Here is a 26,845-nt window from a genome sequence, read left to right on the forward strand (position 1 = left end):
AAGTTTTGTAAACTCGGTCACATGGGAGCTGTCCTACTTAGTCCTCCAGCTGTTAAGAAAATCCATCCTGCTTATGTGGGTGGTGTCACAGGTGTGATATTAAGAGGTTGTGGTGCCGGAAAAGTAGGCGTTCTGCCACTGGGAAACTATTACAGCTGGGGAATCCACTGCCACAGGGGTGGGATATGTACTGTTACAAGGAGGGGGATGGAGGAAGGTGTTCCTATTAAAATACTTTAAAAATATTTTTGAAATATGTTCAAAAGATTTACTTTTTTTTTTTTTTTTTAAAGGGGAGAAAAAGAAAAAGCCATAGTATTTACACAAATGAAACCGTATTCTCTCGCCAATGTCATATGTAAAGGACACCAGAAACCTGTCCACTGCAAAACTCAGTTGCAGGGGTACCACATACCAGTCTAGTACCATTTTGTACTCTGAATGAGAAGTGCAATGCTTGCTTTTATTTGCATGCACCCGATTGGTGACCATCCAGGAGGAAGTTAGTGATAGAGAGCATTAAAAGTGAAAAGGTTACATCTGATCTATTAAATATTTGGTATTCTGATTCATTAAACAAAGCAGGATACAATAGTGCTCAGACTGATGATCTCTTGTACTTAACAATCTAGAATAAGCAAAGGGTTTCCATTCATTGGCAATACTCATGTGTGAGCAGGTCAGCTGTTCAGATAACTGAACCACAGGCAGAACGTACAAACGGTCTCCAGCCTTTATTTCTATACACATTGACCTTATTCAGATCTGTTCTCAAAATGGGCAAAACCATGCGCACTACAGGTGGGGCAGATGTAACATGTGCAGAGAGTTAGATTTGTGCGAGTTATTTTGTTTCTGTGCAGGGTAAATACTGGCTGCATTTTTTATTTACACTGCAATTAAGATTTCAGTTTCAACACACCCCACCCAATCTAACTCTCTCTATACAGGTTACATCTGCCCCACCTGCAGTGCAGATAGTTTTGCCCATCTGAATAAGGCCCACTATCCAAACCGCGTACAGAATTGTTCTGTGCATAGCAGGCGGAGAGGCGTGTGTGTGTGTACATTAACCAGAATCCCTCTCTGGAGCATTAGAACGGAACGTACTTGAGCTTGGTGGAGCAATGAGTACAACGGAAGCAGCTGTTGTGATACACCTGCTGATTAGCAAAAAGGCGCTCCATGGGGTAAACCGTCTTCTGACAGGCAAAGCAGCTCTCTCTCGCTGGCAGCTGAAACTTCTGTTTGGAATACAATAAATGAACAGCCATTAGATATGAAGTCACACCCTTCTCAGGACAGCAAGTTTAAAGGTCACACAAGAGGAAACCCATGCAAATGGAAGAATGGAAACCGTAACCGCAAGGTCTGGAGTCATTCAGCGGCATCAAGTAATGCAGGCTTGTAGCAGTCACCTGGGTTATTAAATTGCAGTTTGCGCTTACATTGATTTCTGTTCCCTGCCCTTAGAGCGCGTGCTGCAAAACAAATGAATCCATAGCTTCAAGGACACATCCCAGAATCTATGTGTTAACATGCGTTAGTGAGGAAAAGGGCTTATGATATAGCTCAAGGTGTACACGTCAGAGGTATCCTCTGCCGTGTACACCTGGAGCTATATAATAAGCCACATGTACCGCAGCTAATGAATCCAGTCCACACACACATTAGAAAAACACTAATTACATTCCAGGAAAGGCAGGGTATGACTGATTTACATGGGATATTACAGTAAAGAAATATAAACAAGCCACTTGAATTTAATAGACTGCAAATATACAGACTCCTAAAATCACCATAAAAATCCTTCATCTACTTTTAATTGGGAATGGGGGAACACGTACAATAGAAATAGAACCGCATATGCTGAAATGAGTTGTCAGAGGGTATGCTTGTTCTGTAAGGTTGGAATTCTCCCAGCTAGACTAGGTCATGTGCTACAAAAGGTCACCTGCATTACTAAAATACCTCCTTGGGAAGCAGCATGCAGTGAACAAAGCCATCTCATATGACATCTGAATTAATTATGGACTAGGCCAAATGTAGTGAATGGGTGAATGGAATAATGCAGTATGTAAAAGACACGTACAGAGGGTTGTACGCGCTACAGCTCGGAGGAAGAGGCGGCCTTGGGGTGGAAGCTGCAGAGGCCAGACTACAGGGGGAGAGGAGAACAGGAGCGAATAGGAGGAATCAGGAGACAGAAGCTGGAAGAGAGAAAATGAAAAAGCAGTCAAACAGTTTGTGACTAAAAAGGAGACGCAACTGAGCCGCCCCAAGTACCAGGGAATGCATCTGGTTTGAAACTTTTTTTTAGAACAAAATGTTCAGAAACTGTATGAGCTAATGCGCTGTTCTGTGGTCCCTATTGGGTATAAATCATAATGGTAATGCAATCATTAGCTCCTGGTCACCCCAATACACTTTCCTACTGTATATTCGTGGTTGGCAGCTCAGCTCCCAAAATATTGATGGGTGTATCAACAAGAAAACGCATGAGCAATAGACACAGGGCTAGCACCGGATAGTGTAGTCATTTGGACATGCTGAATACCAGGATATCCAGCACAGATTATATTTTGTATTTGAACCATATATCTGGTTCAAAAGGACTACACTATCAGGTGCTAGCCCTGTCTCATTCATATACTATAGGTATGCGATACATTAAATATTGCACATTAAATATTGCATATTCATTGAAATGATCTAGTACTGATCTTAAGCCACACCACACACACAGCCAGCAATACTTGTCAATTGGATAAGCTGTTGTATGTGCGTGACCCTAAACCAATCAATCATAATCCGAAAAAGCAGAACAGATGAAAAAAAGACCTATTGGAGGTGTGCAATATAATTTGTAAACCACACATCTGTTCTGATAACAAGTGCAGTATGAGCCCCTGCTGGACTGTACTGCATTAATCCACTGTGTAGGTGTGTAAGTTGTACAGATTCAGCAATGCAGCCATACCGTAACATGAGGCCAGGCTCATTGAGCAACTTTACAGTCAAAAATACAGAGTGGATTATATATAGGTACTGTGCAACAAATCTGTCAATTTGAGCCCCCCCCCCAAAAAAAAAGCATGTGGACAAGATTTGTAGTATGATGTAGATTAAAGGTGCGTATACATTAAATGATTGCTATATCAATGGACCATCAGCTAGTGTGTACCATCGATATATCTGAACAGAGTATTTCAGAGATATATAGCATTGGCTGTGCAACACAGCCGATGCCCGATCTATCTAAAGATATTGGTGTATCATTCTGTGTGTACGGGTGATCCACCAAATGCCCGTACAGTCGCTGCAGGAGCCACCGGTGATTAACAGCGACAAGTGGTGGATGCATGCAAATGGATTGTTGCAATCCAGTCCCACGTGTGCTATCTCAAAGTCAAAGTTTAAATCCTATACATTGATTTAGCCCTAATCAGATTAAGTTCTGACAATAATTAGAATTGATATATTTTTTAAGTTTTTTTTTTTTTATAGAGCTGGTTATCCACTAATGTCAGGGAACAATCAATTGTAGCCATCAATGATGGAATTGCAGTGATGCGTTACAGCACTTGTTCCTGCAAAAACAATAACCTGCATTTGGAGCACAGAAACCGGGATAAATTGTAAGATAGGATTTGCAGACCAGCTCCGTGTCGTTCGGAATTAGGAGCTACTCACCTTCGTGATTTTGGGAGGGGAGGACTCCAGGTGGTTTAATGCTCTTGTTTGGGGGTTATAACCAGGAGAAGTGCTGGGTCTTGGCAACTCTTCTTCCAATTTGCCTGTAGAAATTAATAATAATAATAAAATTAATAAACTATCCACACACTTCTCTAAATGTAATACGTTACTAGAAAACCTGATGAGCAACGATGACATCTGAGTCTCTTATAATTTCATATTGCTGTACGCCAGGGATGGGGAATCTTTGGCCCTCCAGCTTTTGTTGAACTACACATCCCAGCATGCCCTGCTACAGTTTTGCAATTTGGCCATGCTAAAACTGTTGCCGGGCATGCTGGGATGTGTAGTTCAACAACAGATGGAAGGCCAAAAGGTTCCTCATTCCTGCTGTATGACCTTAGAGTGCCAATGTTGCTGTGAGAGATCCTCAAAATATCTGCTAAAAGGGTCACTCACAGCGATTTTTCTTTTATATAAAAAAAATTACAAATACAGTCAAGTCCTTAAAGTTTAGTTCAATATTGCACTCAAAAAACCCGAACCATCGCTGTGAGGGACCTGGCACTTTTAGTGCCTATTTTGAGGATTTCTCACAGCAACATTGGCACTCAAAAGGGTTAAGTTATATATAAGCCAGTTGCCCCTTTCTAAAGGTTTCAGGGCCAAATAGGTCAAGCCTCAAAAAGTTTAAAGATGGAGAGTGTTAAACAGCCAGCAAATCAGATCCTAACTGCTACATTACAGGCTGGGTTTGAAAAAAATGGCAGGTAGAAGCTGATGGGCTGGTTGTTTATCACTCTACACCAGGCATGTCCAAACCTCCAGCTGTTGTAAAACTACACATCCCAGCATGCCTTGTCATAGCTTTAACATTCCCTAATAACAAGACATGATGGGACTTGTAGTTTCACAACAGCTGGATGGCCATAGTTTGGACATGCCTGCTCTACACTATGACTTTTTGCAGCTTAATACATCGGGCCCTCTGTACGAAACATTTAATTCGCACCACCTGAGCACAATGACTGGACGTGGTGAACACAGCAGAAGATAAAAACAAGGGAGCATAGGAGGAGATTACCCTTAAGGCCCCCATACATTAGTCCGACTTGTCCTAAGGACAAGTCGGACCTGATTTCCCCCGGCAACTCCCCGGGAGGGGGACACACGATTTGGCACTTGATGTGCCAAGTTTTGCAAATGATAAATCGCATGCGATGTATCATTTGCAACTCCCGGGGAGCTGCAATGTGGAGCGAGCAGGGGGGCCGGGGTCATTGAGGTGGCGGGCGGGGGATGCTGCAAGGCGGCTGGGGGGACGGACGCACGCTGCTAGTAGTGCGGACGCTGCGGGGGACATAGGCGGCAGTAACATAGAGCCGGGCAGGGGGAGCCGGGAGCTGTCAGTACTGAAAAAAAAAAGCCCATACAATGAATGGGCAGCCTGTGATTGGCTGAGCGCTCTCTCAGCCTGTCAGCAATTATACACAGGCTCTAGATTAGATTTCAACTAAAGGTCAAGAAACATCCATCCAAAACTTACCATTACTGTCCGTTAGGCTGCTGGGGGTAATGGGACTGTTTTCACCGAGAGATCTCTGCAAGAGTTGGAGAATAAAAGGATTAGTGAAATCCCATTTACCAAATGTAAAAACCCATCATTCACCCCCTGCTGTACTCTATTACCTTATCACCATCAAGAGAGGAGCCGGAACGTACAGGACTAGGGGGGACATTCTCCTTTTGTTCTGACTTGTGGTTTATCACATCGTTCCAAACTATTTTCGTATCATTCTGCTGAAGATTTAAAAAGGAGGATAAAATAGGTTATTGTGTATGAAACATACAGGACAACAAACACCCCAAGCTATCTTGGGACCGTAACACTGCACAGAGAGGTTTACAGGTTACTGATGGAGACCGATAGGTTTTGTAACTCATGGGAAGAACACTTGCGGATGATCAATTTTTTTACACTGGTTTCAATTAAGGTGGTAAATCCCAGGATAGGCGAGATCACAGGAATTAGCTCTAAAATGGTCGGGAGTGTCTAATCCCGGGATTAGACTGCACATGGGCAGTCTAATGCTGGCCAGCATCAGTGCACCTGCTCCTGTCTCTGTCTGAGTACGTAGCCCACCGGCCACACTGTATGCACTTTTAAGCCAATGAATGCAGCTCTATTATGGTCTGCCACTGCACAGATCGTGGGGGACAGTTGCACTACAACATAAGTGATATGTGGCTTCCCATTGGTTCTTCACATAAGCATGGCACTTTTTTCTTTAAGATTCATGCCCAAGGGGCACAATAATTACACGTGTTTTTACCAGAGACATCACATGGATATAATGCTATACCAGGCTGTACTGGAACAGAAGAGATTACGGCTGACGGTACTTATGTAGTAACTGGGCTGCCGATTTTGAAATCGGGTCCATCGCATCGCACCCGACCATATCGCATGCGATGCGATGGACCCGATTTTTCCATAGGATTCAATGTTAAAATGGACTGAGTCCATTTCAACATGGAATTCAATGGGAAAAAGGGGTCCTTTTCATACCCCTACTATCCAAGTGGGCATGGAGTTGGATATAAACCTGTGGCGAGCGTAGCGAGCCACCGTGCCCGAAGCGTGGCGAGCGTAGCGAGCCCCGCGAGGGGACACAGAATACCGTTCGCTCGCCACGCTTCGGGCTCGGTGGCTCGCTACAGGTTTATATCCAACTCCATGCCCACTTGGATAGTAGGGGTATGAAAAGGACCCCTTTTTCCCATTGAATTCCATGTTAAAATGGACTCAGTCCATTTTAACATTGAATCCTATGGAAAAATCGGGTCATCGCATCGCATGCGATATGGTCGTATGCGATGCGGTATCGCATCTGATTGTATGCCTTAACTTAAGGCATACAATCAAAAAAATCGGCAGCCCAGATACTACATAAGTACCCCGCTGACTATCAGCAAAGGGAAGGAGCTGGCGAATATTTCCATGTAGAAGTAGACCGACCAGTTCACCTGCCTGACAAGTCATTGCGAGGCACAAGGTACACAGGATATCACTCAGCTCTATTCAACGTCACTGATTACTAACCAGATCTCTGCATAGCCCCTTGGAAGAACCACAGACGGCTAAATGTCCCATTGTGGATTCTTTCCTATTTAAATGGCATGATGACAAATTATGTGCAAACAGAAACAATCCGGTAAACACTAGGAACACCCTTACTTCCTGCACAGAGACATTAATGAGAAGCGAAGGGGGTTTTATAATGCTATAATTAGGACTAACTAAAGGCTGCATCCTGCTGATAAACTCATTTCCCAGGATAATGTCTCCAGATTCCCCCAAATTAGAGCAGGCTGTATCCATGTGCAGTGCAGCCATAGAGAGCAAGCCATCAGTAAGCCCCAGCAGCGTAACACAGGAAGTGGATACTGCACTACTCTGCAAGAACATATGGCTTATCCTCTGTAGCATGCCATCTCTGTAAAGGGGCATACACACAGAGCTAAGTTTCTGACTAGATTGCTTAGAAAGTAAGCACAGATCTATCTGTGTGTATGCTCCGAGAGATTAATTATCTCCTGCTAACTAAGTCAGTGCATGCAGTCAAAATCTAGTCAAATTGCTTAGCAAGTGACTGCAAATCTCTGTGTGTACAGAATGAGAGATACTAATTGCAATCTCTCATTCTGAACCTCCACCCGGCCTTTTTTTCTTAAGCAAAATTGCTTAGCAAAATCACTTCGAACAAATCTATGCATGTGTATGTGCTCCCCATGGGAGATGTGGACACAAATAAAGGTACTCGTTTCCTAGCACGGCCACAACGATCATAATCGCGGTCATCGGGGGTAAAATCGCGGGCATCGCATGCGCAAAAAAATCGGGTGCGATGGCCAGACGCGATGCCCGCGATTTCCCCATAGAGAACAATGTTAAATGCCTCAATTTACCCGCGATGACCACGATTTCCCATAGGAAACAATGTTAAATGCCTCAATTGACCCAAATTATCATAGGAACAATGGTAAATGGGCCAAAAACACCCCTGAACATTGAAATGTCCCCCCAAAAGTATTTCATGCCACCACGTGAGCAACGTGAACCCGAAGCGTGGCGAGCGGCGGCGGTACGTGTCCTCCGACCTTTTCATACCCCCACTATCCACGTCGGCGTGGAGTGAGAATAGAATAGTGTGGCGAGCGCAGCGAGCCACCGAGCCCGAAGCGTGGCGAGCGCAGCGAGGGGACGCGGATACCCGCGAAGGGACGCGTTTACCTGTGAAGGTATCCGCGTCCGCTCGCCACGCTTCGGGCTCGGTGGCTCGCTGCGCTCGCCACACTATTCTATTCTCACTCCACGCCCTAGTGGATAGTGGGGGTATGAAAAGGTCGGAGGACGCGTACCGCTGCGCTCGCCACGCTTCGGGTTCACGTTCATCGCGGGGTGGCGTGAACTACTTTTGGGGGACATTTCACTGGTCAGGGGTGTTTTTTGGGCTTTCTGGCCCATTTACCATGCTTCCCTATGATGATTTGGGTAAATTGACCCATTTAACATTGTTTCCTATGGGAAATCGTGGTCATCGCCGGTAAATTGAGGCATTTAACATTGTTCCCTATGGGGAAATCGCGGCCATCGCGGGTGGACCATTTAAGCATTTTTAGCCGCACACGACGCGACCGACCCGATTTTTCCCTGTTTTCAATGGAAAAATCGGGGGCATCGCAGGCCACTAAAATTACCCCCGATGGCCAAGATTTGTGGCCGTGCTAGGAAACAAGTACCCAAATAAATAGTCTACCCTAAACAGCTTAGCACACATCTATGTTTCTATGCCCCTTAAGGCATACAGTGGTATTCCACAGGGATATTATAGCATGTAAAAACCATTTACTCCCAGATTAGCATATTTTGAGGCATCTAGCATGCCAAAGCTGCAACCGGCTGCTGTGCAACTACAACCCCCAACACATTCTGGTAGCTACATGCTGGTGTGATCAGCGCTACGGAATCTGCTGCGCTATATAAGAAACTGTTAATAAATAAATAAGCTGGGAAACGTTTTGAAACAGATAAATGGTGCTCAACCCTGCCATAGACAGTGGATCATGTGACCATGACATCTCTATACACACACACACACACACACACACACGAACCATTTTACATGGCAGAGGCATTGTGGGACTATTCCTGAAGTAAAGCTACTGCAAAATCCAGCAGGAAGCCAGTCACATATAGGAGGCTTGGAGCAGTCACATTTAGCCATACATCATAACACACCAGAAAAAACACTGGGAAATGGACCGAGCCAACCCCCCAAATAGGACACTCTTTTAAAGAAGATAGCAAACATGGCAATGTGGGCAGTACGGATGGTGTAATGGTTAGCATTACTACCTCACAGCACTGAGGTCATGGGTTCCATTCCCACCATGTCTCTATCTGTGTGGAGTTTGTATAATCTCCCCGTACTTGCATGGGTTTACTCCGGATTCCCTCACACAATCCAAAAACATACTGGTAGGTTAACTGGCTCCCAACAAATTAACCCTAGAATGCCTGTGTGCATGTACATGTGGAAGGGGAAATAGATTGTAAGCTCCACTGGGGCAGGGACTGATGTGAATGTTCAAATATTCTTTGTATAGCGCTGCAGAATGTGTGCGCTATATAAGAAACTGTTAATAAATGAATAATAAATGTAAGACAGCCACAACACAAGGGGTTAGTGGTTTCCCCATTCCAGGAATAGTTTCAGCATTCCCTTCCTTTATCAGTTAGTGTCAAGTTTCTTTAACGAAAAAAAAAAAAAAAAGGTTCTCTTCTTCACCAAGTAGAGCATCAGATCACATATGAAGTTATACTGTAGCTGTGCTAAACTAGCATATGCAAACACCTCTCAGTGGTCTCAAAAACTGCGTATATGGTCAGTTGTGCCATCTGCACTTGGCTTAATTGTACACACACACACACACACACACACACAGTGTGTAATTCATGATCAACCATGACCATCAACCCTCAGGAGGCACATCTGTATTGTATACAGATGGAGCCATTCTGCCACTTCACCCTCCCCTGTACTGGTCAGGAAGAAAGCAGCGCATGGTAAGTGGCACTTTTTGCAGAAGATTGCAGACCGGAAAGTACCACATAACACAATCCAGTTTAATTTATCTCCATGTCGTAAACTGAAAAAAAATATATACATTCCAGTCCCCATACAGGGATATGCGACATCACAGGAACCATGTGAGAAATAAATGCAGTAACCTATTAAATTGCTTAAAACGCAAGTATATTCTGTACCCAGACGTACCGTGGGAGACACAGGCTTTGACGGCTTGCTCAGGGCAGCTTGGTACTTGGCCATTCTGTCCTTCAGAGAGGCAGTCTCCAAAATATGAGAAATCTCCAGGCTTTTCTGAGCAGTAAGCTTACTGGGACTGTTGTCAGAACTGATGGAAGGACCTGAAAGAGAACACCCAAATATATAGGTCTTATTAGGCTACATAACTGTAGTGAGCATTGCATAGCCGCATGCAGTATATCCTTCCATTTAAAATCAATAGTCAGAAACTGAGCATACACACTTCATGCTGGTTAATACATCTATCCTAGTGTATGCCAATGTTCACCAAGAAGATTCTCAAATAAATCCTGGTATCATGAGGTTCTTGCCGAGAGGGTGCTAGCCACATGTGACCTCATTCTAGGAGGTAGTGTATGTGGCTGACCATCACCCCCATGCCTGGAGCAGGATCCATTCGTGACAGACACCAATTTTAGAGTATCAGTATAGTCTCATGCTGGAAGAATCACTGGCCAGGTGGTACAACCCCTCCCTCAGAGCTACTGTACCAAGTATAGGTTGGAAAGCAAAACAAAAATGTGCCAATGTAGAGCAGGATTACAGTGTAACCCAAAGAGATCACACACATGAGGTTCCAAAAATATGTCCTCAAGGCACCCTAACAGTCCAGGTTTTCAGTATATCCATGTCGGAGTAATAAAATCTATTTGCTTTAACCCTCTGTGCTCAACAATGGATATCCCTAAGAACTGGATTGTGGACAGATCTGTGAAACACCAACATATACCAAAAGAGTTCAATCAGGTCACCTATTACCCAACAGTAAGGACATTTATGTCATATACAATTCAAATAGAGAGCACTTTGTCAGACTACTTTATGGTTCAGGTTTTTTTTTTTTTTTTATTTCTTCTAGACAGACCTAACCATTTGTAGTCAGTTATCCTACTACAGGAAGCAAATAAAGTTCCCATTTATTGCCCATCCCTGAATTACAGTAATGCTGCTTTCACACCGCAAAACCTGCTTAGACCAGGTATTTAAAACATGTTTGTTTTTTTTTAAACTGGTCAGAGCAAGTTTAACCCCTTTCACACCGCATTTAAATACCTGGTCTAAAGCAGGTTTGCGGTGTGAAAGCACTATGGAAAAGCGGTACAAAAGTTAATTGCAGCCCCCCCCCCCCGACAGCCACCTTTCCCACCACCTGCCCGGACAGCCCCAATACCCACAGCTGGGGCGCCACGGACCTGGAAACACAACAGCGTGCCGTTAATGCTGCTGTGTGCGGGTCACGGTGCCGGAGATGGGGGACCAGCAGGACGTGTACTCCGCCTGCAGCGAGGATGTACAGGACGGAGTGAGGAGAATGGCAGCGGGGGCGCTACAGCTGGAGCCCGTGTCTGGGTGCTGTGACCACAGTGCCGGACTCGCAGTGAGCCCTCTGCCTGAACATTCCCGTGTCCCCCCCTCCTGTCTCGGCTCCTGCCAGCACCTCGGTCCAAGTCCCGGCTCCTGCCAGCACCTCGGTCCATGTCCCGGCTCCTGCCAGCACCTCGGTCCATGAGTGGGATCGGGGCCACCGCCGGCTCCCTCCTCACCTGAGCAGCGGGAGGATGCCAACCCCTCACCCAGAGCCACAGGTCTCCTGCAGCAGCAACTCCCACCAGCAGTCCCTGCAGACAGGAGCCTGACCACCGGAGGAAGGGTCTGGCGTTCCTGGATGAGCTGCGGCAGTTCCATGGGAGAACTGGGTGAGTGCTGCAGGGGAAGATGGACCTCACCGTCCTGTGTATGTGTGGAAGGAGATCCCGCACATGCACAGGGGATAGCCGGGGTAGGGGTCCATGCATATCTAATGACAGCAGTGCTCATTAAATATTCACTGCACTGCTGTCATTAGATGTGCACAGAGCGGACCACTATTGGCTGGGTCCTAAATACCGTTTCAGACCCGATTTTGGTGCCAAAATACCGGGTCTGAAACGGGTAGGACCCTGCTTTATTACAGTTTCAAAAAACCAGTTTTTTGGAAACGGTAAAATCTCTCTGGACCTTTCAGACCGCACAGATTACCGTTTTAAAACTGTAAAAAAAAAAAAAATCAGCAAAATACTGTTTTTTTTGTGCGGTCTGAAAGGGGCATTAGTGAGTGCATGGGCAAGCAACAGGCACTGCTCACCGTCAGAGCTCTCTATGGGTCACTAAATATACCCCACTGCTGTAGCGGAGAGGAGCAGAAATATTTTCCCTTTCACATTTGGCATAAAATCTAAGCACTGAGGGGTGCATCTGTGCTATTACAGGCAGCAACTAGGAGCTGCCCTGTAATAAATAAGTGTGTGCCACAAAGCATAATCCTCAGATGCAATGATCTGGAACAGAATAAACCAGATATTTGTGCCCAAGGCAAAGGCTCCACAATGTTTGACAAATCTCATTTAAACAAATTCAAATGAAACCAGGTCAAGTGTTAGGGAAGGTCATCCACGGACACACAGATTAACCCCGCTCCACATGTACAGCACTGCAATGTGTTTAGCGAGTAAAGAAGCAATGAATTGTAAGCCAGGTTATAACAGATCAGATTTTAAGATCAGATTTTAAGGCAAAACTGACAAGATTTTTGGATTAACCCATTATCGATATGGTTGCCAAAGGCTGCAACTACATCATGTTTTTTTAGTGTCCTTGCAATGTAATTTAATCAAAATCCAGACGTTGTGGCCATTTGGCAACATTAGATTGACCATTACCATCTTGTGGTGAAACTTGAATACTGCAGCCACTAGGAAAAATACTTTTTAAATTACAAAAGGCAAGGTCACCTAAAGCCCCATACACATTTGCCGATGCAGGTGAGGAAGGGAATGAAGTTGGAGCGGCAGGCAGGGCCGGTGCAAGGCACCGGAGCGCCCCAGGCGAGTCGGGGAGGGGGCGCCCCGGTGCCCGGGGGGTGGTACCTGTATTATAAAACTGGCGGCGTCGGCGTCCCTGCAGTGCTGGAGCGGGCAGAGTGTCCGTGCCTGCGGCGCTGTCACTGTGTATAAAGCTGCTGGCGGCGGCGGGGTCCCTGCAGTGAATAGAGAATAACTAGCTCTATGCGGTGGCGCGGGAAGCGCTTCTGATTTTCAAAAAACACTTGCCGCATGCTGATTGGCTGAATCTCAGCCAATCAGCGTGCGGCAAGTGTTTTCAAACCCAGAAGCGCTTCCCTCGCCGCCGCATAGCGCTAGTTATTTTCTATTCACTGCAGGGACCCCGCCGCTGCCAGCAGCAGCTTTATACACAGTGACATTGCCGCAGGTACCCCCGCGGCACGGACACCCCTGCACGCTCCAGCACTGCAGGGACGCCGACAGCTATATACACATGCTGGGGGTGAGGGACGAACTGCCGCCCTAGGCAAATACCTAGAGCTGCCTAGTGGTGGCGCCGGCCCTGGCGGCAGGGTGGCCATTGTTAGGACCTCCCTCATCAGAACATGTAGGATGAGGGAGGGGGAGAGTTGACTATGCATGGGAGTGGAAGCACAGGCGCACTTAAGCTGGGTACACAATAGACAATATTTTGAATTATTTTTGCCGATTTGGAATGCCAAACCATTCATTCAAATAGTATAGTGTGTATGCCGTAAGTTGCTGACGATGTCCTCAATTGGAGGACACCGCTGACAAGGGCTATGATCAATGGCATTGGCAAGGGATTCCCCCCCCCAATTGATGAGTCCAGCCTCCTGCAATCTTGCTGGGTACATAGTCTAATGCTGGGGTAGCCAACCCTAGTCCTCGAGAGCTAACAACAGTGCATGTTTCTCAATATCTTTATAGATGTACACTCCCTGGCATCGATAACCACTGAGGCCTGCTGAACATGCGATAGAGATAGATAGATAGATAGATAGATAGATACACACACACACACACACACACACACACACACGCACCAAGTCCAAGTGACGTTACTGAACGATAGTGTACACTGAATATCGGCCACCTGTGGCCGATATTAACTATAATCGGCGGCAGCCAGGATGGCCTGGTGTGTATGGGCCCTTCGTGTACCTTGAGAACAGTTTGGAAATGCTTGGCCTACACAACATTTTATTTAAATGCATCCTCACTGCATCATATCCTGGTTGTATACAGTACAGTGAGCAGTTTGGTGTGATAAAAGTACAAATTACCAGAAACGTGCACATTTTTTGCCACAGACATTAACAAACTTCCTTTTTTTTCTTTTTTTAAAGGAACTATATTAAGAAGAAGTTGTACCTCAGGGGAGGCAAGGGGTTAAAAAAAAGTTCATATGCTTGAATATGTATCCAAACAGTAAAAAAGAAAATGTTTTTTTGAGAAGTAAAAAAAGAAATAAACTATGCTTTTTCACCTTGGAGCCTACAACTCACATTTAAGCAGTGCAACTGACACTTTACAGATTCCCGTATGGCGTACACCAGTGGTTCTCAACCTCGGATCTCAGGGACACCAACCAGTACGTTTTCCAGGTCTCCACACACAATCACAGGTGAAATAATTAGCTCCCCCTGTGATCTTTTAAAGTGTGCAAGTGAGTAATTAGTGCACCTGTGTATCTGTGATGACCTGGAAAACCGTTGAGGGTTCCTGAGGACCGAGGTTGAGAACCACTGGTGTGCACGATTAGATGTTCATCATTGTCTAGAACAGTGGTTCCCAACCCTGGTCCTCAAGTACCCCTGACAGTGCACGTTTTCCAGGTCACCCAGCAGGTGCACAGATTATTCAGGCACATTTGAAAAGATCCTCAGGTGGAGCTAATTATAGCTCTTGTGATTCTGTGTGGAGATCTGGAAAACGTGCACTGTTGGGGGTACTTGAGGACCAGGGTTGGGAACCACTGGTCTAGAAGAGAACATTTGGCACATTCTTATAATTAATATAAACTATTGTCCTTTTTGACAATCAGCTCGCTACTTATTGAGAAGTCAATTTTAGCGAAAATGACATCAAATGGAACTAGAAGTCATTGAGTATGTTCTACTCTGGAACAGAGCTAACTACAGTACGTATTAGCAAGGAGAGAAAGCATAGGATCACTCATGGGGTTAAAGTTATTAAGATGCACACAAAAAAAAAAAAAAAAGGTGAACCTGAAAATATAAATCACACCACAAACTTACTTCTCTCATGGAAGGTAGCATCAGAGTCTTCATTTGAGATATAATTTTCAGAATTCAGCTTTCCAACATTAATTTTCCCAGGTTCACGCTGAGGATGCTTTAGTGAAGGGGAGGGAAAAAAAAAAAAAAAAAAAGTCACCTCTCTACTCACAAAAATACAGGATATCAAGACAGACCAGAAAAGGGGGGGTTCAACACTTGTACTCATCATTCAAACATCTAGTCATAATAAAGGACTAAACAAACATTTACATAAGCTGTTCCTTCATCAGAAGCTTTTCAGCTCCAAATGTACATACACAGTGGTCGGTGCCTTTAGTGAACATAGAACACCTGGATCTCTGCTCTATGAATAAGAAGAAACACAGAAATGAGTTAAGGTACGTACAGTACACGGGCATTTATCGCTGGCAATATGGTCACTGAACGACCCTATTGCCAGCGATTGGAGTGTGCACTGGCTATAAATTGCCGGTTGCACACTCCCGTTTTTAGCCCCCTTATGATCGCTGTTCGCAGGAGCTTGCTCCTGCGACCAGCTGATTCCCTCTGTGGCTCCCCCCAGAAGAGGTTCCCTTTCATCAGCTACCATCTCTGGTCGCTGATGAAAAGGAGACACTGAGCAATATATCTCCCCCGTGTGTACACACCTTTAACTACTTTAATTCACCAGTACATAATTAGATTTGATTTTGCTTATAGAAGCAAAGTAAAAAAATATAGAGTGGAATGAATGGTTTTAAGCCGCATTTGTTGAAAATGCGCTCCTGACGCGCTGCTCTGAAACCGAATTGAAAAATAAACTGCAGTCAAGACTATATAGTACTATATATAGTCCAAATCTAATTACCACGTTATTCGATCCTGATCAAATCGGGATCCAATCGCAAGAAAAAAAAAAAAATATTATATTATTTTGCAAATGCATACATAAAATGATACAGATAATAGCATTTATGGGCAGTTTCCTTTAGATTTGTGCAGATTTCCAAACCACAATGTCCTCTACCAGAACCTCGATTACCAAGAAATCTGGTTGGTTAATGTTAGCCTTACCATCTACTACTCAGTGAGCGCCAGCCACAAAAATTACCTACCAAATACTAAGGAAAAGCACCTGAGATGGGGTAAAAAAGCCAGTTGATACGGAGTATATACACAACTTGACTGGTTTCAGGACATTTACACATGGACATTAATAGTTGGCTCATTGGAGGGTGGGCGGGAGAGTGTATTGCATTTTAAGACCAGCATTACACAGAAGGTGCTCGCTACCCTATAGGACAGCGACCACGTTTGTGCGATATCAGGTTGGAATACAGCCCGGCTATTGTCAGTGATTCAGTTAACCAAATGGTTTCGCCGAGAATTTAAATTCCCTCCTTTAGCTCTCATCAAGATTTGCATTAAAAACTCCAAAACTTTTACTGGCTAAGGTCATGAACAAAGTCGGTCTAGATCAGGGGTAGCCAACTCCAATCCTTGAGAGCTACCAACAGTTCACGTTTTCCAGCTCACCTCGCAGGTACACAGGTGCACTCATTAGTGACACAATTTAAAAGATCCACAGGTGGAACTAAATCCTTCACTTGTGATTCTGTGAGGAGACCTGGAAAACGATAACTGTTGGTAGCTCTCGAGGACTGGAGTAGCCTATCCCTGGTCTAGATGAACAAGTACCGTATACTGCACATCACACATCATATTTTCCATGCAACCAAGCCTGGGAAACCGCAACTAATCCAGCAGGAAAATGTAGGACCGTGGTTCCCATGTTTATGAAGATATTCAGCATCAGTCTCACTATAGGGAGACTCCACCATTAGAGGATATTCACTGCTCAGCATTTATCACTTCAAAACATTATGTGTTTTTTACATAGTACTCACATATTACACATTGTACCCAATGGAGCTTATTTGTATATCCTGCACAGACATACAGATTTTTAGTGTACAGCCAATTAAGCTAATCAGACATTAAAATCTGAGTGCCTGAAGCAACCAAGAACATACAAACTCCACACCGATGAGTTACAAGTGGGAATTAAATAACTCCAGCGCTGGGGGAAACAAAGCAAACCACCATACTGTCCAACACAATTGCAGTACAGTGCCTGAAATACATCACCACACTACAATTATAATGGGACAGGTACTGCACGGTTTGGGTGCTAGCCTTTTAGTGAGCCAGGTTTGAAATGTATCCATTGACGGCAATAGAAATGCCTGCCAACTGGTGCCTATGAAATGTCCATAGTAAGGTATGCAAGACTCACAGCTTATAGCTCACCAATGCCCTGGAACTACAATAACCAGCATGCTCTGATGAAGATCACCACCCAGTTCGTAGTATACACTGAAAGACTGACGTACGGAACTGCATTTACACATGATTAGTCGTTAGTAGCTACATTGTTTCAATTTACAGAGTAAAGGAACCTTTACAATAACTCCATTATCCAACTAGCAAAGAAACTTAAGACACAGGCAGACACTGGTCCTCTCATGCTGACCAGGGCCTCCCAGTCTCTTTAGGTTTCCTTACAGCTGAGGACAGCGCTGTGGACAAACAATGGACCTGTGTTACAGTCCACAAAGTGTTAATCATCCTTTAGTGCTGCTGCTCAGATCCCTGCTGTTAAACCCTGGGTGGGGGAGGGAGATTTACAGTATGACCTCATATTATAGCTGCTCTAGGCACTGTAACCAGAGCCTGGGATGCAGGAACACAGGGATAGGAAGAGCGAGCCACAAGGAGTGAATAGACTATTGCTGGACAAAGGCCATGATATAGGGAGCCTGTGTATTAGATTTCCCAGCAGGCGGAAGGCAGGCACACCCAGGCACTCATTATCTTTGGGAGAAAAGTTGGCTTATCAGGAAGCAGGCATGCTGGGAGTCACTGCTGCAAATTTAAAATAAAAACCTTTGCCCATTTGTGTAACCCTCCTCCGTTAAACAAGGAGAACTAAGACACCAGTTTCATTTTCACTTTATACTGTGTAAGAAAACAAAAAGACCACATAAGAGGTGTAACTAGATCCCCGCACATTTCCAAGGTCACACATGGCATCGGCAAAAAATATCACATTGATGACATCACAGAACGATCTGGCTCTACCAAGAAAGAGCCTGCAGAGATGGGAGTACCATTGTTTGTGGCAGAATGACAATGTGGCCTATGAGAAATGCAGCTGGGGTCCAAATCAAGCCACGTTCTTCATAACAAAACCCGCACATCGAATGGTCACCTAAATTTAGAATATTCAATTTTTCTTAGATTTAAAAAGTTACACAGGTCAAGAGATATACACGGCTGTGTCTGTATAGCAGGGGGAAGCCAGGTTTTTCTCTATCTCCACACGCAAGACTGAAAGTAATCTTTGCACATAATCTACTTTATCCCCAAGTAATCAAATTAGCACACAACTGCATATCTACCATTCCGATCTGGACCCTAGGCAAGCCGACACTAGTTACTCGCAGAACTGAATTCCACTGCACGAGGCCAAACATCTGCCACTTCCAGAATACAAAAAGCTACTTTACACCCTCTGCAAGATCTAGACACAAACATGTAACACTGAACAGAAAAGGTCAATTCAGATCCTGTGCCCATTGTATGTTAGTGACCAGGAGGTGCAGGAAGAGAAAGTGAGCGCACAGGCCAGCTGTTTCCTGATCAAAGGAGGCTTAGACACGTCGGATTCAGTCGCAAAGTGCTGACATGACTATTTAGCCAGGTGTATGTTTACCACATACATGGATGTCATACAGAAGGAATGGATTCTTTGGCAGAATTACACTAACCACAAGAGTTTAAGGCCAGAAGAGGGGAGGGAGAGGAACAGTTACTTCATCTGCTTTTGTAGTTCAACAATTTAGACTGAAGATGTAAAAGGCATGCTGGGAGCAGTAGTTCAGCACAAAAGCTATCAGTGCCTGCTACAAAGAATTTCTGAAATACTTAGTTTTACAGTATAACTGGGAAATGTGGATTAATCATCCAGGCAGTGTAAAATCTCCATGTTTTCCTGCTCAGCCCTAGGCACAGACAGCTGTGGGACCTCACGACAAACTTTGGCAACTTCAGTTACCACTGCTGAATGATGTGCTGAACGCAGACTGCAGTGCCTGGCGTTCCATCTGTCACAAGACCAACTGTCTGAAACAATGGGGAAGGGAGGGGGTATTGTACACAACAATAATAATGCTCATGTATTTTATATTAAATATATGCAAATTCCTTGGCTAAATCTTACCTTGTGGTTAGCAGGTTCACCTTTCTCAAACATCATCTTTAGGCTGTTCAAGGGGACATTAAACTTTTCAATCTTAGGAGAAGGCTCAGGGTTGTCCACTGTTGCAGTGTCCAAATTCTGCTCCTCCATGTTTTCTACTTCAGTGGAGTGAGAGTGGAGCTCTGTGGCACTGGGGTAGCGGAAGCGGCTTTGTTCCTGTACTGGGGAGCGGACTTTTGTGCTGCTGACTTCAGAAAGGCTGCCAGGGACTGACTCAGTCTTAGGACTGCTGACCCTTTGCCTCTGCGCAAAGCTGACAGTGTGCTTAACTTCCGTCCGGGCAGGAGGACCGGGAGTCTCCCACTTCTTCCTCAGTACGCTCAGGGACCCCCGGTTAAAGGACTGAGGAAGAGTTTCTGTGTTCTGGAAAGGAGTAGAAAGTGGATTCCAGTAAGTATTGGAAGTGCCTGCCTACACAGGGAAGAGGTTTGCAGTACAGGAGGAGATCCACATCCAGGCAGCTTCTAAAGGAAAGTTTGGTGTATGCCACATGTAAAAAGCATTTAGCCCAGGGGGATTTAGGAGGCGGAGGAAAGATTGGGCAGGAAGTTTAAATGAAAAAAAAAAAAAAAGAGGATATCCTTATAAGGACAAACAGATGGGAAGAACAAGGGGGGAAAAAAATGATGTGAAAGTGACTCATTTAACAAGGAAGAAGCTAAAAGAGTTAATGAGACAGAAAACTAAACTCAATAATCAAAGTCTTTTCTTTTGTCCTCATTCCTGCTGACACATCTGTAACAAGAGTCTAGGATACAATACGCATTAGGAGATTGTACACTTCAAAAAAAAAAAAAAAAAGACATAGCAGCCTCTAAACCAATAGTCTGCATGAGAAGTGACCGATGCTGCACTTAAGCCACTTATTCAATATAAGAGTGCCCGCAGACCATATGAGAGGAAATGCAAGGTCTTCCCAGCATTAACATTGGGGTGTGAATAAACTAGCACGCAACTAAAACTAGTCTATAGGATACGATTATAAAAGGATACACTCCACACTCCACACTCAAGCCTTCCATCGAACATAATTTGGGCCTACATATACAACTAACAGACATTGGTCCAATTACCGCCCTTCATACAATTTATTGTGTGGTAAAAAAAATGGAACAAACCAGTGATTGATTGATCACAGAAGCACTGTACCTGTCGAAGCTGCATTACTGCGGCCTCCGTGCCAAGAGCAGCCACCGGTATTACTGCATCTGCTGTGACAGCCTGCTAGGCTTTATAGAATTAGATGCGATTAGCAGCTATATTGGGATTCTAAAGTCGTTGTGTCTTCCCCCCTCCCGTCACGTTAAAGAAAAACTGTCCATCTTTGTTACGCAGTGACAAGTAAGCGTGCAAAGAACAAAAATAAGGGCTGCCAAGGTAACAAAGGCATGATGGGAAAAGGACTTCAATCAATGGCTGGAGCATATGAAAAGGAGGCAGTGTTAAAAAAAAAAACACAACTCATGCTGAGAAAGTTTTAGAAGAAATCACACAGAACAGATGTAGATTAATTTTAGAACCCAAGCTTAAAATTTTGACCATTACACCACCCAACCCCAAAAAAAAAAAAAAAAAAAAAAAAAAAAAAAGGCCTAAAAGCACATATTGGAACTTAAACAGCGTCACCATATTTTCATTAAGGTCAGAGTTCATGCAACAAGAAAATCTCATTATATCTCCCAAGTCCAACAATATAAGATAAGAAAAGGCAATCAATCTGTGCAGGATTACAGCTCATCACTTGCTCATGCCCCCCACTGTCCATCTCAGGCACGTCTGACAGCTAAGGCAGCCTGAGTGATGTGATTAATCACAGCCTGAATACACAATGGCCTCCAACAAACTTTCAGTAGCTCTTGGGCAAAATGCCCAAACAGGGCCCTGTCTACTACAGATAATACGCACATCAAGCTCCGAGAACAGATCTGGCTAATGAAGAGTCTGGAAACCACCAAACGCAAGCATTGGAGAAAGCACCTAACATTTTATTCATGTAGATTTCCAATCTAGGTAGGGAATAAACATCACACATTCATACATATATACACACACATATATATACACATACACACACACACACACACACACACACACACACACACACACACACACACACACACACACACACACACCCCAGGTATAGGAATCCCTGTACGTACAATTTAATGGAAAATGATTTGTGAACATAAAACCCAGAGCAGTTACAAGAATCCAATACACAAATCCATGTTTCCTCAATCAACACCTCTATCCTGAAAGAGCCTCATTTACATTTCAGTTAGTGGGACCTACACACATAGTGATTAAGGGGCATTTTCTATGCCATCTCATTAGATTGCTTAGAAATTGCCCCTACATCACTCTGTGGAGGGGCAATTAATGTCCAGCATGCTGGTAAATCTAGTTAAACTACAAGGGTTTAGGTGCGTACACACTGATAGATTTGGTAAAAGATCTGGGCGTTCCCGACCGATTGAAACGACCAATCGCTCAAATAGTTCCGTGTGTATGAACGATATATCGGATGATGCACGTACCCGACGGTCGGTGATAGAGGTCGCTGATCTTTCCTGCATGCAGAAAGATCAGCGACCAATCGTTTCATGTGTATGCACGATGAACGATTTGGTAAGGCTAATTAACTGTCTCCCTCTCCCTCCACCATCATTAAAGCTCAATCGTTCATGTGTAATCGTTTGCTCAATCGTTCATCATTTGTGCAGGAGGTTCAGAGGAAATTGTTAACGAGATTGAATCGTTGGCCAAATCTTTCCGTGTGTACGCACCTTTAGGGCTAATGTTCTCAGCGGAGAACACAGGCCCTGACAGACCGCTCAGCACATCGCTGTACACTGAGCGATTTTGCAGGGCGGTCGGAGCTACCTAGCATCGCTAAGAATGTCGCACAACATCTCCTCGCGTGTAGGCCCCTTATCGGATTTGCAGTTGACTGATCAGATAGCGAGTGCCCAGACAGATAAATTACTGGTGACCCAATGAGCATATCCTGATGAGGGCAACTACGTAGTATTTATTATAATTAATACAAACATTTGTTTACAGCCAGGGACAACAGTCCTGACTATTTCACCGTTTTGGCCACCCCCTCCTAGCACTCTTGGCATCCCCTGGCATTATGCTCGGTGGGCGACGCCGGTGAAGAGAGGACATCTCCAAGCACCAGGAAACCCACCAGCCGGGACCCCGGCAACACCGACCAACATGCTGGGGGCAAGCCCATAACCCAGGAAAGTTGCTGGGCTGCCCCCAGCCTCCGTCCATGAGGTGAATGGATGCCACACAAGGGCATCCATTCACCTCCTCCCTGCCTCCGCTGCTGTCTGCATAGTACCGCAGACAGCAGTGGAGGCTGTACACGGCCCCTGCTCAACCTCTGGAATGATGGCAGGATGCTGTGGTCCGGAGGTTGGGGCTCCCTGATTGGAGGAATGGGTCCCTGGGTCGGATGACCCGGGTTACCCATTTATATGGCCCCTGACTCCGGGGAAGCCCCGTGTCCGACCCTGAACATTTGCAGGGTCGGACACGGGGGGGTTACCCCCTTTTACACCAAGCCCCGGCCCGTACTGGAGCGGCAGTAACCCGGGTCGAGGCTTTAGTGTAAAAGGGGTATCAGTACCTCAGCTTAAAATAGGAGGTCAAAGTTAAATTTTTTATCAGACCTCTATTTGTGTACTAATTTCAGGTCATGACGTGTTGCAGATATTTTGGTAAATGAAGCTGGCCATACACTTGTCCGATTTGGCCACTTTTCACCCGATTTTGACAGATCGGGCAGAGAAATCAGTTAAAAAGATGCCAAATTGGAGGCGGTCGACATTTGATCCAATCCGCGGTCCCCTGCGCATCAGCTCGGAGCGGCTTACACGGCGACCTCACATTCATTCACCTCCCGCCTGCAGGATTACATGCGATATATAACCTGCACAAGTAACGCATTGGAAGGTCCCAGGTGGCTCAAGGGGGAAATCAGCTGTGACTTCTCCAAGGGGAATAGTTGCAGTAGTGTATGGCCACCTTAAAATGTTTCGGGGGAGCTGGTACAGTTGGATAGAGGAATGACTCGCTTCTCATACTACATGGATTCAAGTATCCATTGTCAGCAGCTGGGATGTAGACAGCAGCGACATTTCACTGTACAGAACCCCGACAGGAGACGGGCAGATATACTTACCATCTCCCGCTAACCCACCGAACATACAGCCTAAACCCACACCCCACCAGCTAACCCCAATTTAGCCCTAGTGCTATATCACCAAGGCATACCTATAATCTGCTGTTAACAGTATTCCGCCTGGCGGCAACCCTATCGCTTGCCATGTATAGTTATTGTGAGACATCACCAAGACAACAAAATTCTCATTATCACTGTACAGATCTGCTGGCGAAGTAAGGGATAAACATAAATTACAGATGTTATTCAAAGGTTGCCAAGTAACAATGCCTCCATCCCCAGGAGTATCCTCAGCCTCAGAAAACCCAATATTAAAAGTAAGTAGCAATTATCAGATGTATTAAAATGAGCTGAATAATAGCAGCTGTGATCCACGGTTTGTTGTATTTAATCAACAGGATACAGACGCCCTTATCAGAGAGCATGCAAATTGTATTTCAATAGCAGCTAGCAAATTTGCATTTGTCTGGTCTGAATGTGTATCACAATGATGCAATCACAAGACACCACATGCTGTTGAGGTCATCCGTCAATAAGATTTAGGAACATAGCCTTAAAATAACCCGCTCACATGACGTTTTATATATTTCTTTTAAAAATCCAAGATTCACAGCAAAACCATGCAGCCACGCAACATTGATCATTGGTGTCCATCAACGCTACGCAATAATCTTGCCACATTTACATTAATATGCTTGTAATTCAAATTACTAATCTCATTCACAACTCATGCAAAGAGGCTATGAAAATGGATAGATATGGCAAGGACAATGTACAGCCTCTGGCACCTAAGGGGCCTACACACGGGGAGATTTGACTAGCGTTCTGAGCGATAGGTCAGGGACAGTGTTCTCCCTTGAGAACAGTGGTCCTGACACCGGTGATTATAGATTTATCCAGAATGCTGGATATTAATCGCAGGGCGATAGGGCCGCACATCACCGTCAAACTACACATGGGGCCTTATTCTAGTTCACTCTTTCTGACAAAATCCTTCTTAGATGGACAAAACCATGTGCACTGCAGGGGGGCAGATGTAACATGTTGCAGAGAGTTAGATTTGGGCGAGTTATTTTGTTTCTGTGCAGGGTAAATCCTGGCTGCTATATTTTTACACTGCAATTTAGATCTCACTTTGAAGTAAAACCCCACCCAAATCTAATTATATCTGCACAAGTAACATCTGCCCCACCTGCAGTGCACATGGTTTTGTCCATCTAAGAAGGATTTAGGGGCATTTTCTAAGCAGTCTAGAGCAGTGGTTGCCAACCTTTTTTCTCTTCCATACCCCTTGATTAAGCTTTTCATTTAGGAGTACCCCTTCCTCTCAATTTGAAATATTCACAGAACTTCTGAGTGAAGTGGAAGTGAGTGGTATGTGTGTACTTAGGAGTAGTAGTACTTGTACAAGGAGTAGATGAGGAGTAGTGTGCGGTGAGGAACCCGTTCCCTCTGTGTCTGGCCACTGGCTGTGTCCGGGGGTTCCCACTAACGCCTGTAGAATTAAAGCACTGTTTCCTCCACCCGTGTCAGATCGCTGATGTCTGAGGGCAGCTCCCAGTGGATTGGAGTCAGGCAAAAGCAGGAGGAGATGCAAATGATGCTGCCGTCGGAACCAAATATGACGCAACGTGGTTTGTCTCAATGTCAATGGGAGATTTTTTCCACCATCGGGAAACTTCTTTTTATGTTTCCGCCATTATCAATATTATTTTCAAGTACCCCCAACAGGTCTACAAAGTACCCCAGGTTGGGAACCACTGGTCTAGAGAGATCACTTAGAAAATGCCCTCAAATTTACCCGTGTATAGGGCCAGTTAGAGGTCAGACCTCAGGCACAAGTACAGAATGTTTGAATGCATGGAGACACTGGGCCACGTTGTCACAATATGCTGTCGGGATTCCAAACAGTCAGAATACAGACATTGGAATCTCAATTGCCGGTATTCCAACAGAGGGGTGGGCACAGCGAAGCCCCTTGCGGGCTTACTGCACTCCCCATGCTGCAAGCTCTGTGGCTCGCCAAAAGTTCTATTCTCCACTATGGGGGTTGTGGACCCCACAAGTGAGTATAACCTGTCAGACGAGATTCTGATGTCTGTGTACAGACAGTCGGATTCCCAACTGTTGTGCAGTCATCCGAAACAAATGCAGGACCATTTTTTGAGTTCATTGGTTAGTGAAAATCCCCATCAAGTCATACAACTGAACAAATAGCTTAGATATTAGACATTTCTGGGACTGACAGGTGATTTCCCCTTCAGGATTGGTCTATATATGGATTGTAACATTATGTACTTTCCCACAAAAAAAAACATTTTTTTCTACTGCAAAAAAATAAACTATAGATGTTTGGTTGTTATATGGAACATACCTTTTGTTTTTTCCCCATTCCATGTCTGAAAAGTGAATTCCCAGAATACGCTAGCCTAGTGGTTCCCAAACTTTTTGAATCATAGCACCCTGGAGCAGGCATGTCCAAACTGTGGTCCTCCAACTACACCTCCCAGCATGCCTTGCCATAGTTTTAGCATTGCTTAACAGTAAAATTGTGGCAAGATATGATGGGACTTGTAGTTTTACAAACGCTGGAGTGCCATAGTGTGGACATGCCTGCCCTAGAGTATCAGAATTTATTCAAGGCACCCCTAGGCCAAGAGAAATTTAGAAAAGAATAAAATAAAATTAAGTAGATTGTGTTTATAGGTCAACCTTAGGTTCGGAGATGTGGTGAGGGACTGGACTCACCAACACTGGTATTGTCCATTCTTTTTGTAGCCTCGATGGAATACATCACTTGCCTACAAAGTGATTACGTTACAGGTTGAGTATCCCTTATCCGAAATGCTCGGGACCACGAGCATTCCGGATAAGGGAAAATTCCGGTTTTTGGAATAATTTTTTTTTTGCCATACTTACCTGCCCCTGGTGGGTCCCCGATGGTCCCTCGGCGTCCATGGCAGGCCACCAGCACCGTCTCCGGCATCTCCAGCGGTCCCAGGAGTGCTTTGCGCAAGTTCCCAGGCGCGCCGGTGACGTCACCGGTGCACTCGCGCAAAGCACTCCTGGGACCGCTGGAGACGCCGGAGAGGATGCTGAAGGCCTGCCGTGGACGCCGGAGGACTTGGTAAGTATTAAAAGAGGGTTAGGGGGAA

General features: G+C 44.9%; 1 protein-coding gene across 3 annotated transcripts in view; it reads right to left on the minus strand.

The window, feature by feature from the left end:
- The window catches only part of LIMA1 (LIM domain and actin binding 1), a 43,948-nt gene that overhangs the window by 3,046 nt on the left and 14,057 nt on the right, over positions 1-26,845 (minus strand). The window contains exons 4-10 of one of the 3 annotated variants that reach the window (XM_083169657.1): positions 19,457-19,858; positions 15,193-15,289; positions 10,038-10,189; positions 5,386-5,493; positions 5,243-5,297; positions 3,694-3,797; positions 1,111-1,244 (exon numbers count right to left, since the gene is read on the minus strand). In XM_083169657.1, the coding sequence (XP_083025783.1) occupies positions 1,111-1,244; positions 3,694-3,797; positions 5,243-5,297; positions 5,386-5,493; positions 10,038-10,189; positions 15,193-15,289; positions 19,457-19,858 (1,052 nt within the window). Of the gene's footprint in view, positions 1-1,110; positions 1,245-3,693; positions 3,798-5,242; positions 5,298-5,385; positions 5,497-10,037; positions 10,190-15,192; positions 15,290-19,456; positions 19,859-26,845 lie in introns of all 3 variants that reach the window. The other 2 variants (XM_083169656.1, XM_083169658.1) reach the window with 2 other exon arrangements.

Source organism: Crinia signifera, chromosome 2 (assembly GCF_055691185.1).
Source record: "Crinia signifera chromosome 2, ASM5569118v1, whole genome shotgun sequence".
NCBI classification, from domain to species: Eukaryota; Metazoa; Chordata; class Amphibia; order Anura; family Myobatrachidae; genus Crinia; species Crinia signifera.